The sequence below is a fragment of the Dreissena polymorpha genome, chromosome 4 (assembly GCF_020536995.1).
Source record: "Dreissena polymorpha isolate Duluth1 chromosome 4, UMN_Dpol_1.0, whole genome shotgun sequence".
Taxonomy (NCBI): Eukaryota; Metazoa; Mollusca; class Bivalvia; order Myida; family Dreissenidae; genus Dreissena; species Dreissena polymorpha.
The window spans coordinates 104,998,502-105,014,210 of NC_068358.1; the positions used below are offsets into that span (position 1 = coordinate 104,998,502).

Here is a 15,709-nt window from a genome sequence, read left to right on the forward strand (position 1 = left end):
ATAATATGAAATTAAATCAATCTATAAGATATTATTCTGTATTTTTCAATGTACATAAATTCTGTTATTATGCTTAGTTAACAGCAATGAGCATTTGTTTAACACCGTATGCAAACGACTGGGTGGGGTAACGACGTAGCAATACTACCAACTGCCAAACCATCTTAAAATTGTGATCCGAATTCAATGGTCACCTGTGGACAACGGTCACTTTGGTCATTTCCCTTGACTGACCGCTGAATTCAGGTTTGACTGTATTTAAAAAATAACTTTAAAAAATGTAAACAGTTATCGGACGTTGTGTTTCACCTATTATCTTATCTCAAAGGTCAAGGTTACACTTATATCAAAGTCACATTTGGAGATACGTCAGCTTGTCAGGACTATAATTTTTAGTTTTGATAATGCAATTTAAAGTAACTTACAACTGAACATTAGATGGCGTGAAGTGGGCATCAACCGTCTCCTAACCTTAAAGGTCAAAGTCACACATAGAGGGTCAAAGTCAAGTTCGGTGATATAACAGCTTGTTTTGGACATTGTGGAGTTTTGAGTGGAATGTGGGGAAATTCATGCCCTATAGATTGTCTTGATTATCACACAATTGTTATAAAGCTGGGTCTGACAATCACTTTAGTTGCTGATTCAACCAAGGCGGTGATGACAGTGTCCAGTTCAGTTGGTTATTCTGCAGCTGCTACCATGGTCAGTCATGTGACCAGTCAGCCCAAGACGGTGACCCCAGGGTCAGGTGGAATGGTGGTGACTCAGCTGACCCCGGGAGGCAATATCACCTTCAGACCAGCAGGTGAGTACCGCTGCTTATTTGTGGTGATCATACCATAGAGCTGTGCTGTGGGAAAACTGAGCTTAATGCGTGTAAAGAGTTGTGCCAGATTAGCCTGTGCAGTCTGCACAGACTAACAGGAATTACAGTTTCCGCCTTAACTGGATTTGTGTTTAGAAGAGACTTCCTTGAAACAAAAAATACAACCCAAGTGGTAAAAACAGTCAAAAGCATTTTCGTACTGCACAGTCTAATCTGGTACGGTCACGTTACGCACATGTGTTAAGTCCCGTTTTCCTAGAGCAAGGCTCAATTATGTTTATTCATTTTTTTGCGACTATCCTGATGTTCACTTCCCATAAATTGATAATGATTTATTGCTGTTTTGAAGATCTTTGTCAGTTTAGTAAGTACATAAGCAATGATGTTTTTTTCTCCCACTATTTCTTAAGACCTTTAATAAAGTTTAAGAACTTGAAGTCTAACCCTTTTCCCAATATGTATGAATCGTTTACAGTATTACCATTTTTATAGTATTATCTGATTTAACTTGTTCAATCAAGCAAACAGGTCTTTTCCTAATCATAAAGATGTACTGTACAATACTGGTTCAAATGAAAAATTTAATTTTAAAAAAGCTTAGAATTTTCAATCCACAGCAAACTTGAATGTGATTGAACAAGTATTGTCAGTAACCAGAGTACAACACTACACGTTGGAAAACATATTTTAATGTCATAAATACTAAAACTTGTCTAAACAGATACAAGGCAATGATTAACATTCTTCCTGTTTATTATTGTAAACGAGAACACCACGTGTACGCTTGAATACATTCTGCCCATAGGGCATAAATTAAACCAGAAATAATACAACAAACGAAACGAAATAATACCAATAAACAATAGATGAACAAGTTATAATACTTATCCAAACAATAACCCACGAGTACACAGTAAACAAATCGTAAAATTTATTCAATTTAAAAGCCAATACAATGAACGTTGTTTACTAGCACTCTCCTGGAAGAAGATTGAATTGTAGGGTGTCGTTTTAGCCAAGGTTACATTATACTATGTTCCAACCTAGTCTATTTTGGAGTATATAGGTGGCAGCTCCCAGCTTCCAGAAATCTTTCAGGATAAATAAACTCACCTTGGAAGGTAGTAGCTAGGAGATAGCAGGTAACGTATTTATGCTATTAAACCAAACAACTGGTCATCTATTGATGACCAGATTGTCATACTGCACAGGATAATAATTAATAGCACATAATGCAAACGATTAACATTCTCCAGTTATTATTGTAAATGAGAACTCCATGTGGACGCTTGAGAACACTCAGTCTTGTATAAATTTAACAAAAGTTTAATATAATACATATGAAATAACACAGATAAAAAGTTGTTAGACAAGTTATACAACTTATCCGAACAATAACCGACAAAAACAAAATAAACAGATCGAAAATTAAATCGATTTCACAGTCAACAAAATGGACATTGTTTACTTGTAATCATCTGGAAAGAAGATTGGGGTTTTATGGGATAATTTTAGCCTAGGTTACATATCACTATGATCCGACCTAGTCTAATTGGCGTATAAAGGTGGTGGCTTCCAGCTCCAGATTTTTCTGGATGAATAAACCCACCTTGGAAAGGTAGTAGCTAATAGATTGCAGGTAAGTACTTAATAATTAAAATGAATTTTAGTTAAAAAATTTGTTTGGATAATTTGAGTGAATAATTCTGAATAGGAGCTGGGCTCTCTGAAAACCGCGCTTAATGCATGTTCATAAAGTGCGTGCCAAGCTAATCAGGGACAACACTTTCTGCCTAAACTGGATTTTTGCAAGGAAGGAAGAAACTTCATTAGAATAAAGAAACTATAAAAGCCGAAAGTGTTGTACCTGATGAGCCTGTGCTAATCTGAGACGACACTTTATGCACATGCTTATAGCTGTTTCCCAGAGAAAGGCTCATATGTATTTTCAGGAACAGTAAGCCAAGGAAAAGTGATTCCTCAAGGACAGTCTAGTCTGATTCCCACTCAACTGATCCTGCAACAAACCCCAATGGGACTTAAAGCGGTGGATAAAGCAGCTGAAACTGCAGGTTGGGTAGTCAGTCTTAAAGTCATTGAAGCTTTTGAGAAAAAACACATTATATTAGTATTTTATCTTATTGATCAATGAGTTGAAAATGTTGTTCAATCATTTTTAGCTTGACTATTATATATGAAATATATATAGTGGAGCTATCCTACTCACCCTGGCGTCGGTGTTAGTGTTAGCGTCTGCGTAAGCGTTAGCGTGCAAATGTTAAAGTTTTCGTACTAACACAATTATTTTCATCGTCCCTTGACATATTGCTTTCATATTTTGCATACTTGTTTACCAACATGACCACAACCTAAAAACAAGAGCAGACAACTCTATCAAGCATTTTAAGCTCGACTATTATATATAAAATATATATAGTGGAGCTATCCTACTCACCCCGGCGTCTGCCTTAGCGTCTGCGTTAGCGTGCAATTGTTTAAGTTTTTGCACTACCCCAAATATTTTCTTTGTCCCTTGACATATTGCTTTCATATTTTGCATACTTGTTTACCAACATGACCCCACCCTATAAACAAGAGCAGACAACTCTATCAAGCATTTTGTCATAATTATGGCCCCTTTTCCACTAAGAATATGCAGCAAAATGTTAAAGTTTGCGTACTACCCCATTTATTTTCATTGTCCCTTGACATATTGCTTTCATATTTTGCATACTTGTTTACCAAAATGACCCCAACCTATAAACAAGAGCAGACAACTCAATCAAGCATTTTGTCATAATTATGGCCCCTTTTCCACTTACAATATGCAGCAAATGTTAAAGTTTGCGTACTACCCCAACTATTTCCAATGTCCCTTGACATATTGCTTTCATATTTTGCATACTTGTTAACCATCATGACCCCAACCTATAAACAAGATCAGACAACTGTATCAAGCATTTTGACAGAATTATGACCCCTTTTATACTTAGACAATTTAACATTTTGCTTAGATTGCCATAACTTCTTTATTTATGATCAGATTTTATTAATACTTTGACAAAACAACACTTACCTGAATACCACAATGGATTCCACCCAAACAAAACTCTGCGCCCCAACCCAGAATTCCTGCCCCCCCCCCCCCACCTCCCCCCAAATTTTTATTTTTTCCTTTTTTTTATTTTTGAAAGATCATCTTATAAATGACCACACCCCACATTATACCCCCCTCTTTCCCCCCACCCCCCTCCCCCCATAAATATAATAATTTGTTTTTTCCTCCTTTTAAAGAATGTCTAATAAATGACCCCACCCCACATTATACCCCCCTCTCAACCCCCTTCCCCCCCAAAAAAAATTTTTTTTATATTATTTTTTCCTTTTTATTGAATATGAACAATTACCCCATGATTGCTTACGTTATAATGTCAAGCACTCAAATAGTCGAGCGCGCTGTCCTCTGACAGCTCTTGTTTCATAATTATGGCCCCTTTTCCACTTAGAATATGCAGCAAGTGTTAAAGTTTGCGTACTACCCCGAATATTTTCAATGTCCCTTGACATATTGCTTTCATATTTTGCATACTTGTTTACCATCATGACCCCAACCTACAAACAAGAGCAGACAACTGTATCAAGCATTTTGACAGAATTATTGCCCCTTTTATACTTAAAATATGCATATTATTGATAAATCTATGTTAAAGTTTGCGTACTACCCCAAATATTTCCTGTGTCCCTTGACATATTGCTTTCATATTTTGCATATTGTTTACCAACATGACCCCAACCTATAAATAAGAGCAGACAACTGTATCAAGCATTTTGACAGAATTATGGCCCCTTTTATACTTAGATAATTGAACATTTTGCTTAAATTGCCATAACTTCTTTATTTATGATCTGAATACCACAATGGATTCCACCTAAACAAAACTCCATGCCCCAACCAAGAATCCCTGCTCCCCCACCCCCCCCCCCAATTTTTTTTTCCTTTATTTTTTATTTTTGAAAGATAATCTTATAAATGACCACACCCCACATTATACCCCCCTCTCACCTCCCCCCTACCCCCCCCCCAAAAAAAATATTTGTTTTTGCCTTTTTATTTATTTGAAAGATCGTCTTATAAATGACCACACCCCACATTATACCCCCCTCTCAACCCCCCTACCCTCCCCCCCCACCAAAAAAAATAAATAATAAAAACTTTTTTTTTTTTTTTTTTTTTTTTTTGGAAGATCGTCTAATAAATTATTGAACAATTTCCCCATGATGGCTGACGTTATACTGTCAAGCACTCAAATAGTCGAGCGCGCTGTCCTCTGACAGTTCTTGTTATGTCCCCCACCACTATAGTGGGGGACATATTGTTTTTGCCCTGTCTGTTTGTTTGTTTGTGTGTTTGTATGCGTCAAACTTGGAGCTGCACATTTTGAGTGGTGAAAAGTCAAGGTCATCTTTGAAAGTCAAAGGTCAAAAGTCAAATAAATGGGTCAAAAGCGTTCATTTAATGTACACTTTTGTAATATTGAAGATAGCAACTTGATATTTGGCATGCATGTGTATCTCATTGAGCTGCACATTTTGAGTGGTGAAGGGTCAAGGTCATCCTTCAAGGTCAAAGGTCAAGCATCAAACTTTAACATTTGCCATAGCTTTTGCAATATTAAAGATAGCAACTTCATATTTGGCATGCATATGTATCTCATGAAGCTGCACATTTTAAGTGGTGAAAAGTCAAGGTCAAGGTCATCCTTCAAGGTTAAATATATGGGTCAAAATCGCAAAATTTAATGTACACTTTTGTAAAATTGAAGATAGCAACTTGATATTTGGCATGCATGTGTATCTCATGGAGCTTCACATTTTGAGTGGTGAAAGGTCAAGGTCAAAGGTAAAATCGCTCATTTAATGTACACTTTTGTAATATTGAAGACATCGACTTGATATTTGGCATGCATGTGTATCTCATGGAGCTGCACATTTTGAGTGGTGAAAGGTCAAAGTCATCCTTTAAGGTCATAGGTCAAATATAGGGGACATAGTGTTTCACAAACACATCTTGTTTATTGTTTTATTTGCTCACATCAGCACAACATGCTTATGTTGAGTTTTTGTGTTCAGCTTTTGTCCATTATTGTTCTGATGGTATCCTAACTGAATTTGAAAATTTGTTGAAAATCTGGGTCAAGGGGGATCAAAAACAAGGTAAACTGGGAAAATTTAAGATAATGTTAATACTCAAGAATTTACATTTTTTTGTCCCATATTTCTTAAATTTGGTCAGTACATTTGTTATTATTATATTTCAGCTGAATTTTAAAATATAAATGTGCCAAGAAATTACATATTTATGTTTCACAAACAATTTTTAATTTTTTGCTCCGCATTCTCATAATTATTTCTTCATGCGAGCGCCTTAAGGCCTATTGCCTTCTTGGATGTTGCTTCTGCTATTGTCATGATTGATTGATATGCATAATGTTTCTTTTTTTAACTGGATTTTTGCTAAGAAGAGACTTCCTTAACCCCATTTTCCCAAAGCAAGGCTCATATTTTTTTTAGCTCACCTGTTACGAAGTGACATGGTGAGCTTATGTGACCGTGTGATGTCCGGCGTCCATTGTGTGTGCGTGCATGTGTGTGTGAATGTGTCCGTCAACAATTTGTTTGTGTAGACAGTAGAGGTCACAGTTTTCATCCAATATTTATGAAATTTGGTCAGAATGTTTATCTTGATGAAATCTGGGTTGGGATTGTATTTGGGTCATCTGGGGTCAAAAATTAGGTCACTAGGTCAGATAATAGAAAAACCTTGTGTAGACAATAGAGGTCACAGTTTTCATCCAATCTTTATGAAATTTGGTCAGAATGTTTATCTTGATGAGATCTGGGTTGGGATTGTATTTGGGTCATCTGGGGTCAAAAACTAGGTCACTAGATCAAATAATAGAAAAACCTTGTAAAAACCTTGTGTAGACAATAGAGGCCACAGTTTTCATCCAATCTTTATGAACTTTGGTCAGAATGTTTATCCTGATAAAATCTGGGTTGAGATTGTATTTGGGTCATCTGGGATCAAAAACTAGGTCACTAGGTCGAATAACAGAAAAGCTTTGTGTAGACAATAGTGGTAACAGTTTTCATCCAATCTTTATGAAATTTGGTCAGAATGTTTATCTTGAAGAAATCTGGGTTGGGATTGTATTTGGGTCATCTGGGGTCAAAAACTAGGTCATTAGGTCAAATAGTAGAAAAACCGTTTGTAGACAATAGAGGTCATAGTTTTCATCTGATCTTAATGAAATATGGTCAGAATGTTTATCCTGATAATAACTGATTTTGAATTGTTACAGGGCTCCCGCTGCCGTTCGCCAGATTCGCCAATTGTGAAAATTTAGCAAATTCAGCGAATAAAATAATCGTTTGGCAAAAACGTTCGGTGCACGTTTTTTTTTCTGACAAATGTCGTCACAGATAATAAACTCTTTCAGCTGTAGACTGTGCTTCAATACATCGCCGTGTTATTGACCCGAAAAATTGATACGCAGTCAGCATTAACACCGGTCAGAACCGGTCATCGAGACAAAAGAAAATGACTGGTTTGAAAACAAAATAATGGTGTAATCGTACATCTTATCGGCTTAAATAAACAATTACATCTGATTTAAGATATAAGATTGCTGTCAATTTCAATCAATTTGAGTTAAAGCCGTTAGCGAATTATCAACTTAGTCACACAATGAACGTAAGTTAAGAAGTTAATAATTGATTTTAATTTCCAGAAGTTCGTTATGTTTGTAATGATTAAAGGCTAAATGTGTTACAATTGTGAATGACGATAGATGAATGGGTATAAAACCCTTGACATTTTCGGCGAAAGTGTCGAAATTGCGACTACCATTATGGCGACCATAGGCAATAAGCGTCCTTTGGACTCTGACGAATCTAATGACACGGTCTAAAAAAAATCAAATCTGATAATAGATCATTCAAAGATGTTTGGCTTTCAAGTGGTTAGACTATAATGCAAAGTCAAAAACGATGTATTGCAAAATATGCATACAGTTTAAAAAATCGAATTCATTCACTTTGGGTGTAGTATATTAATAAAAGACAACATTTCAAAACAAGAAAAATCAAAAGGTAATAAAAAAGAATGACAATCAATATTAAAATGAATATACATGAACAATTTTTATATTATTAATAATATATTAAAAATAACAATAATGTTTTGTTATGTTCATAATAAATATATATTGACACTTTTCAAAATGAGCTTTTTGTTTTAAAATTTAACATATTTAATTTTGTTTATTTCAGATCACAAAGAGGCCTCACAAGCTTGAAGTCTGAAAACATCAATGACAAATGCGCAGGCTGCAGCAATATCCAAAAGTGAAGCGGCTGTAGTGTCGGCTATGACTAATGTGTACTTTGCTGCACAACATACTCTCACATCATCGCTGGTTCCAGACCTGAACAGATAGTGTGTCTTGCAGGTAAAAAAATAAATAAAACATCTTTAAAACAAATTTGATTTGTTTAAAATTGATTGATAAAATTTGATTTTGTTTAAGTTTGCTACAAATATTGAGCAAAATATACTTGAAATCATAAATTATATTTTCAGGATGCAAATTTGTATTAATAGATTTTCAGGGTGCAACCCAGCTCAATGACCTTCGAGTTGACAGCCACACGTCATATGAACACAGCTCCAGTGTGTCGGAATTTCAAAACTGTATGGCAGACGTTCTGAGGAGTGATCTTCTCCAGAAGATACAGACATCATGCAAATACAGTATCATGATCGATGAGAGTACAGACCTTTCAGTGAAGCAAAATTTAGTGACCTATGTTAGACTTTTGGAAACTGATGAGTTTGGAATGGCTGAACTTCAAAGAGCAAATGCAAAGAGCATATATGAGAATGTAGTTAATTTGCTTGGTAGAAAGGTTATTGACATTCAACATCTCTTAGAAATTCTATTAAAATTGAAAACTTGGAGAACTTGTTGATTTTGTCCATAGACAGCCCACCAATGGAAAAGTTTGATTTCATACGTGCTTTCAAGATTTGGGCTGGATTGAAGTTGAGGCGGATTATTGCCTTCTGCTAAAATGTATGTTCAGGAAATCATCATGTGCTCATGTAATGTAAATTTATCATGTGCTTATTTTATGAACATGTGCTTGAGTTATGATGTGTGTATATCTATAAATGTTTTGTTGTACTGTTTTTGTTTTTTTGTTATGCACACATGATGTGGATTATGGCCTTCTGCTAAAATGTATGTTCAGGATATCATCGTGCTCATGTAATGTAAATTTATCATATGCTTATTTTATGAACATGTGCTTGAGTTATGATGTATGTACTTCTATAAATGGTTTGTTGTAAACTGTTTATTTTTGTTATGCACACATGATGATTATAGTAATAAACATATTAAAGCTTTGTTTTGTAGTTTCTTCTTTTACACCCCTTAGCCTAGACTTACATCAGGTGGTTCCTAATGCTTTGCTAAAACTTTGGCTACAGTTTCTAAAATTTGGCTACAAAAAATTACATTTGGCTAAAATGTTGGCTAGAGAAATTTTTGGGCCAGGGGGAGCCCTGATCGTATATGGGTCATCTGGGGTCAAAAATTAGGTCACCGGGCCAATGCTAGTAAAACCTTGTGTAGATGAAAGAGGTCACAGTTTTCATCAGGTCTTAATGAAATTTTGTCAGAATTAATGAAATCTGGCTTGGGAATGTATATGGGCTGATAGAATTTAAGTTGATGTGGCAAGGTTAGTCAGGTGAGCGATTCAGGGCCATCATGGCCCTCTTGTTACTTTTGTATTTAATAAAATGAATGATATTTCTGTCACCCTGCAGGAAGCTCTTCGCTGCTGGTTTCCAGCACGGGTCAGACGGTTCCCGGTGCCACCAGTCTGCAGATGGTGAGAACCGTGCTGTCCCAGCAAGCTGGGCTCAAGCCTGGCCAGGCCACCATCTTGATATCCCAGCAGGCCTTACAGCAAGGCGGGCAGGTGCTGCCATCTGGGCAGATCCTGCAGACGGCACGGGCCTCAGGAAATCCAGCCCAGCAGGGGAAGCAACCAATGTTTGCAAGGCTTATCACTCCGCAGGGCAATATCAAAGGGCAGCTAATTCAGACTATTGGTGCTGGTGGACAGACTATCAGTGTACATAATGAGTCTGCTTTACGGCAGACACTGAGTAAGCTGGTGTCAAGTGCAAGCCCTGGTGGGCAGACCAGTGTGATATTAACAACAGGGGGGACAACTTCCTCCACCATATCACACAGTCAGCAGATACTGGCAGCAGCTGCTGCTGAGAAGGCAGCCCTCATCAGAGAAATGGAGAAAGAAAAGAAGCAATAAGCCTTGCTAAGGGAAATTATAACAAATGTGTTATTTCTTTCGTTTAGAAATACATGCAGATACATGAATTTAAATGTGCTATTATCATCATATGTGCTGACCTCAACAGGTTGAGGATAAAGACAGTTGTATACCATAGGTGATTACATACAATGTTCAATGCTGAATTATTTTAGCTTTTATACGCCAGTTTGAAAATCAGCTGTTTTATGGGAATGTTAAGTAAATGATCCAGGGACAGTTGTTACAGATTTTGTCTGACCAAATTTAGTGTTGGTGCATTATGAAGGCCTCCAAGCAAATGTTAAGGTCTTATTTCAAGTTCCAAGATAAAATGTTAAACAATTTACTTGAACACTTAATGTGCTGGTCCATCATTGATGGTTTGTTGAATAACATGATAAACACGATGGACTGAAGTGTTACACAGAAGAATCTCGCCCGAAGGGCAAAGTTCTAGGTCACAATCAAGATCAAAGTCCACTATTGTAAATACACAGTCAGGATCCTATCTTTGTACTACATCAATACATTTTCAAGTAACTTAACAGAAGTTATCACCATAACATGAAAAAAATGTACATGCAAGAATCGGGCTTTTTGGTCCAAGGTCAAGAACAGATCAAATATAAAAAATGCCCCCCTGAATGTTTGTCCAAATCAGAACTGAGGCAGAGTGGCAAACACAAGAACCATGTCAAGATCACAATTTAAGTTCAAAAAGACAGAAATCTGTTGATACTTTTCCAATTTCAACCCCTAAAAAAGACGATTGATATGCTTGCAAGTGTGACTATTACATTTGTGTATTATTTTTGTATGAATACTTAATGCTTTGTCAGTAATATCATGAGAGGAATAAACATGTATCAAATCCTTTCTTAAATTTAATTTTGTATTCTATCAGGCTAAAGGTTATACATGTTTATCCTGTCACATGCCTTTTAATCAGCCCGATAACCAGTTAACCTAATATCTCAAAAGATATTAGGCTAGATGACCACATGACCTCGAATATCCGTCAGTTGCTATCCGCGCATGCGCATGCATTTACTATTTTCTATTAATAAAATATACTTTTTTCTATTAATAAAATACCAAATACATGTAAAAACTGTTTGTTTAAACATTATTATTTAAACAGCATAATTTTGTCTTTGTGTATTGAATTAATAACGAGTAACTCGATTTCTGTGTGTTTTAACAAGATGGAAATTAGCCTAAGCGCTTTGCCTGACGTGACGTCACAATGTTTATTAAATATTTAAACACAAAATACTCGAAAATTAGATATTTTAGAAACATTTTAACGAATGTTGTTAATGTGACAGGATAAATAGAATACTAGTAATAGGTTGGTGACATAGAAGGAGAATGGTTATCTGGCTCGTCGGAGGGTCTCATCGGGTTCGCCTTTGGTAAATTCATCCGACTTGCCAGATAACCATTCTCCATCCACATAACCAACCTATTATTCTCTATATATCTCCAAAAAAGAAGACCTTATTATACCCCCACACACAAAGTTTAGAGGGGTTTATAAGAGTCTGTCGGTTGGGCGGTCCGTATTAAGTGTCCGCTCTCTAATTCAAGTTGTTTTAATCCGATCTTCACCTAACTTGGTCAGATGTTATATCTAGATGATGTCTAGGCCAAGTTGGAATATGGGTCATGCCGGATCAAAAACTAGGTCACGGGGTCACTTAGTGCGTTTTAAACATTGAGCATGGTGTCAGCTCTTTATTTCAAGTAATTTTCATCCCAGCTTCACCAATCTTGGTCAGAAGTTGAATCTAGATGATGTATAGACCGTTCCATAATTTAGTAATTACCCAATTATCTCCCCTGAATACTCTCCGCGTCCGCCATTACACTACTGCCAAACAACCGGTAACATATATACCGATTATTCAACGAGCACAGATTATTCAACGGGTGAATTTCTTTCTTTTTGTACAACTTTTTTGTTTGTCATGCAAATTGTATGAAATAAAGTTTTTCTGCTAGAGGAGATGTTAAGCTAGTGTTATAACAGAAAAATGTTTGAAAAACGTGCATTTTTTAGGTATTTGTCTAGGAAAATAAACACGTTGAAACATAAAAAAAACAACATTTAATTAAACTAAATGCAATATTTATCATTTGATTATATGCATCAATCTTAAAATCGCGTAATCCTTTGCATTCCAGTGTTGAATTGCCCGTTTGTTCTGCATAATCCGATTATCTTGTTTTGATCAGATATTATCCAGACTTAACTAACAACATGGCGTCATCCCGGGGTGTCATAAACCACACTGGGTGGCAGCTGACAGTCTGGTCATTAAACACAATTGATGATGCCACCATGTCTTCTATTTTTGGTAGTATTAAGCAGTCATTTGGTTTAATATTTTACCCCCGACATACTTAACAGTTGCGTTCATTAGATATGTTACATATTGTACAAATTAAAAGTTATGTCCAATATAGAATATCAGAAATTGTACACCGTACTAGCCCGTTTAATCCCTGGTTTAATTTATGAAAAAAAAGTATTTGATAAATATAAAATTTACCTAAAAACATAACATTTAACGTATTTAGCGGGTATCGGTTAATTAAAAATACGTCATTTCGTATGAAGATTTAATGTTACGGCAATGCACGAACGACATCATAAAAACAAGAAATTACATTTGACACGAACGGAGGTAAATAATGTTTAAAAAAAAATATTAATATAGATATATGTGTGTTAAAATGTTAGATATTTGCCACTCATACTCACTAGTAACGAGTTTTCAATATACATGAATACACAGTTCAAATTGCATCATGTAAAGTTGTGTTTTTCAGTTGTATGTTAATATTCCTCAATAGCGTCATTCTCTGTACAAAACCCATCAAATTAAAATTACATGTAAATACTGCCATGCACTTCGCTTTTAATAGGGCTTTGTAGTACGTTTATTTTCAATGCACCCCTTACACTTTCTATTACTCACGTGTTTATCACACTAACGTACTCATGCCATTCATAATTATATTTTTTATAATTAGATGTATTACTATTGTAATTTATTGAAGCTTTTCTGCAAAAAATATTACGGCTTATGCATAGAGCTCTTTGTTGTGTCAAATTGTTGGCCTTTCAGTCTTCAGATAATCTTTAATTTGATGCTTATGCAGCGTTTTTAAAGTTGCAAATAAATGTATTAATAAATTCGTTTGGCGCTTAATAATATATTTTTGAAATATTATTTAGGTGTTTTTTTCGGAGTTTTTTTGTGTGGATTAATTGACTAAACATTTGGTGTCGTTATCCATATGTTTTGCGTTACTTCAAAGACCTATAAAATACATTTTTTAGTATTTTTTAGCTTTATAGCTGTTAAATGATTCACAGATGAAAATATAGATATATCACATAGACCACATTCTCTTCATCTTCCGAATAATCACATAAAAGGTCGTCAAGATCAATATCACTCTCTATTGATAAAAAGCTCGTTTTTTAACGTGACAAAATTTCATCTAAAAAAAATTAAATATAAATCCAAACCACAATTTTTTATCTTTGATATCAGTTAGAACAAGAAAAATAATGGAAGGCGTATCAAAAATATCATACCGTACTTAATATAATATGTTATGGTTTTGGAATGTAGATTTTTACCAAATGAGACCAATTACAAACAATTAGCGGTAATTAATTGCGCGAGAATCTTTAATAAGTATTAATTAAAATATAAATTGCTTGATGTTGCGGCTATTAACATCAACACAACAATACATGCGTGAATTGTTTGTGAAACGTTAAAAGTAACAAGTCTAATCAAAGACATAGTATGAGCGACTGAACCGGCACATTTTCGCCGATGATTACCACTTGATTACAGATATAAAAAAAAACAAATACACGAAAGCATTTTAAAATTTTATTTGTAACAATCAATCTCATCTTCAAACAATCATTTAAACAACAAAAATGTGATAATCGCCTCACATTAATTCATTAAGTAATTTATTTATCCGACAACGGTAAAGCGGGTATTCTCTACGTCTTTGGCTTTTGGAATCGCAGACTTGCACCAGTTAGCAGCAGTGTAATGGTGGACAGTCACGTGACTGACAATATGGCGGCGGTCAATTTATCGATTATGGAACGGTCTATAGGCCAAGTTCGAACGTGGGTCATGGCAGGTAAAAAACTAGGTCACGGGGTCACTAAGTGTGTTTTAAACATTGAGCATGGTGTCAGCTCTCTATTTCACCAATCTTGGTCAGAAGTTGTGTCTAGATGATGTCTAGGCCAAGTCTGAACATGGGTCATGGCAGGTCAAAAACTAGGTCATGGGGTCACTTAGTGCGTTTTAAACATTGAGCATGGTGTCAGCTCTCTATTTCAAGTAGTTTTAATCCCAGCTTCACCAATCTTGGTCAGAAGTTGTGTCTAGATGATGTCTAGGCCAAGTCCAAACATGGGTCATGGCGGGTCAAAAACTAGGTCATGGGGTCACTTAGTGCGTTTTAAACATTGAGCATGTTATCGGCTGTTTTTTTGTGAAGACAACATGCAAAATATTCTTTGTCAATGCTGCATGTGGGGGTATACGTCACATCTGTGACAAAGCTCTAGTTATAATTCACTTGCAAACAGAGTTTCAGATGGGATAATTTTGAGTCTGTCTTGGTTAGGTCAGTCCGGTGGTTTGTCTGTGTCAGTTTAAATTTGGACGGTTTGTCCACATAACATATAAATATGCTAAGCAAATTACCTCCCCATGTTGTATGTGTTTTAACTTACTATATATGAAGAAGACACTGTTTTCATGCCCTAGGATTCACACATTCTGGCTAAAGCCCCTTGATTGGTGCAATGGGCATGGAATAAGCATACAATGTTCTAAGTTTGTGAAGCAGATTGTATGCTTTAACCCTTTCCCACTCAGAGGCGAAGTAAAAATGGCGAAAACGTTCAAACAGCATTAAACCAAAACAGCCTGCCAGTTACTCGCAGTCTGTTCAGGTTTTATTCTGTTTGCTGCTCATCAGTATCTAAGGGTTGGAAATGAAGCCTTTAAAAAATGAATCTAGTAAGAAAGGTCTTTAATTAAATTCAAGTTTCAAAGGGACTACAGACGCGTCAAAATATGTATCTAAGCGGGAAAGGGTTACAATGTTGTTATGGGCATGGAAGTATCATGAGTTTCTGCAATGGCAAGACAATAAGTTTGTGGGGAAAATTACTCACACTTTTCTCAAGGAAATTAATTAGAAATGTAAAAAAAAGGGATGACCACAAAAAGGATGTTTAAACAAATGTCATCTCCATCCATTTCTATTTATTTGGCATTGAACATAACTGACATAGTGGTGTGGTGATGTTAGTTCTGTTACTTGTGATTTATACTTTCAGGTCGCCATGGTGTAGTGGATGTGGTGTCCGCCTAGTGACCAGGAGATCATGGGTTCGATCCCCACCATGGAAGC

General features: G+C 35.8%; 1 protein-coding gene across 2 annotated transcripts in view; it reads left to right on the top strand.

The window, feature by feature from the left end:
* The window catches only part of LOC127879146 (nuclear factor related to kappa-B-binding protein-like), an 82,431-nt gene extending 71,318 nt beyond the window's left edge, over positions 1-11,113 (top strand). For both annotated transcript variants that reach the window (XM_052425815.1, XM_052425814.1), the window contains exons 26-28: positions 638-808; positions 2,782-2,901; positions 9,726-11,113. In XM_052425815.1, coding sequence (XP_052281775.1) covers positions 638-808; positions 2,782-2,901; positions 9,726-10,234 — 800 coding nt within the window. In that variant the 3' untranslated portion in view covers positions 10,235-11,113. The remainder of the gene's footprint in view (positions 1-637; positions 809-2,781; positions 2,902-9,725) is intronic.
* Positions 11,114-15,709: the final 4,596 nt, after the last annotated feature.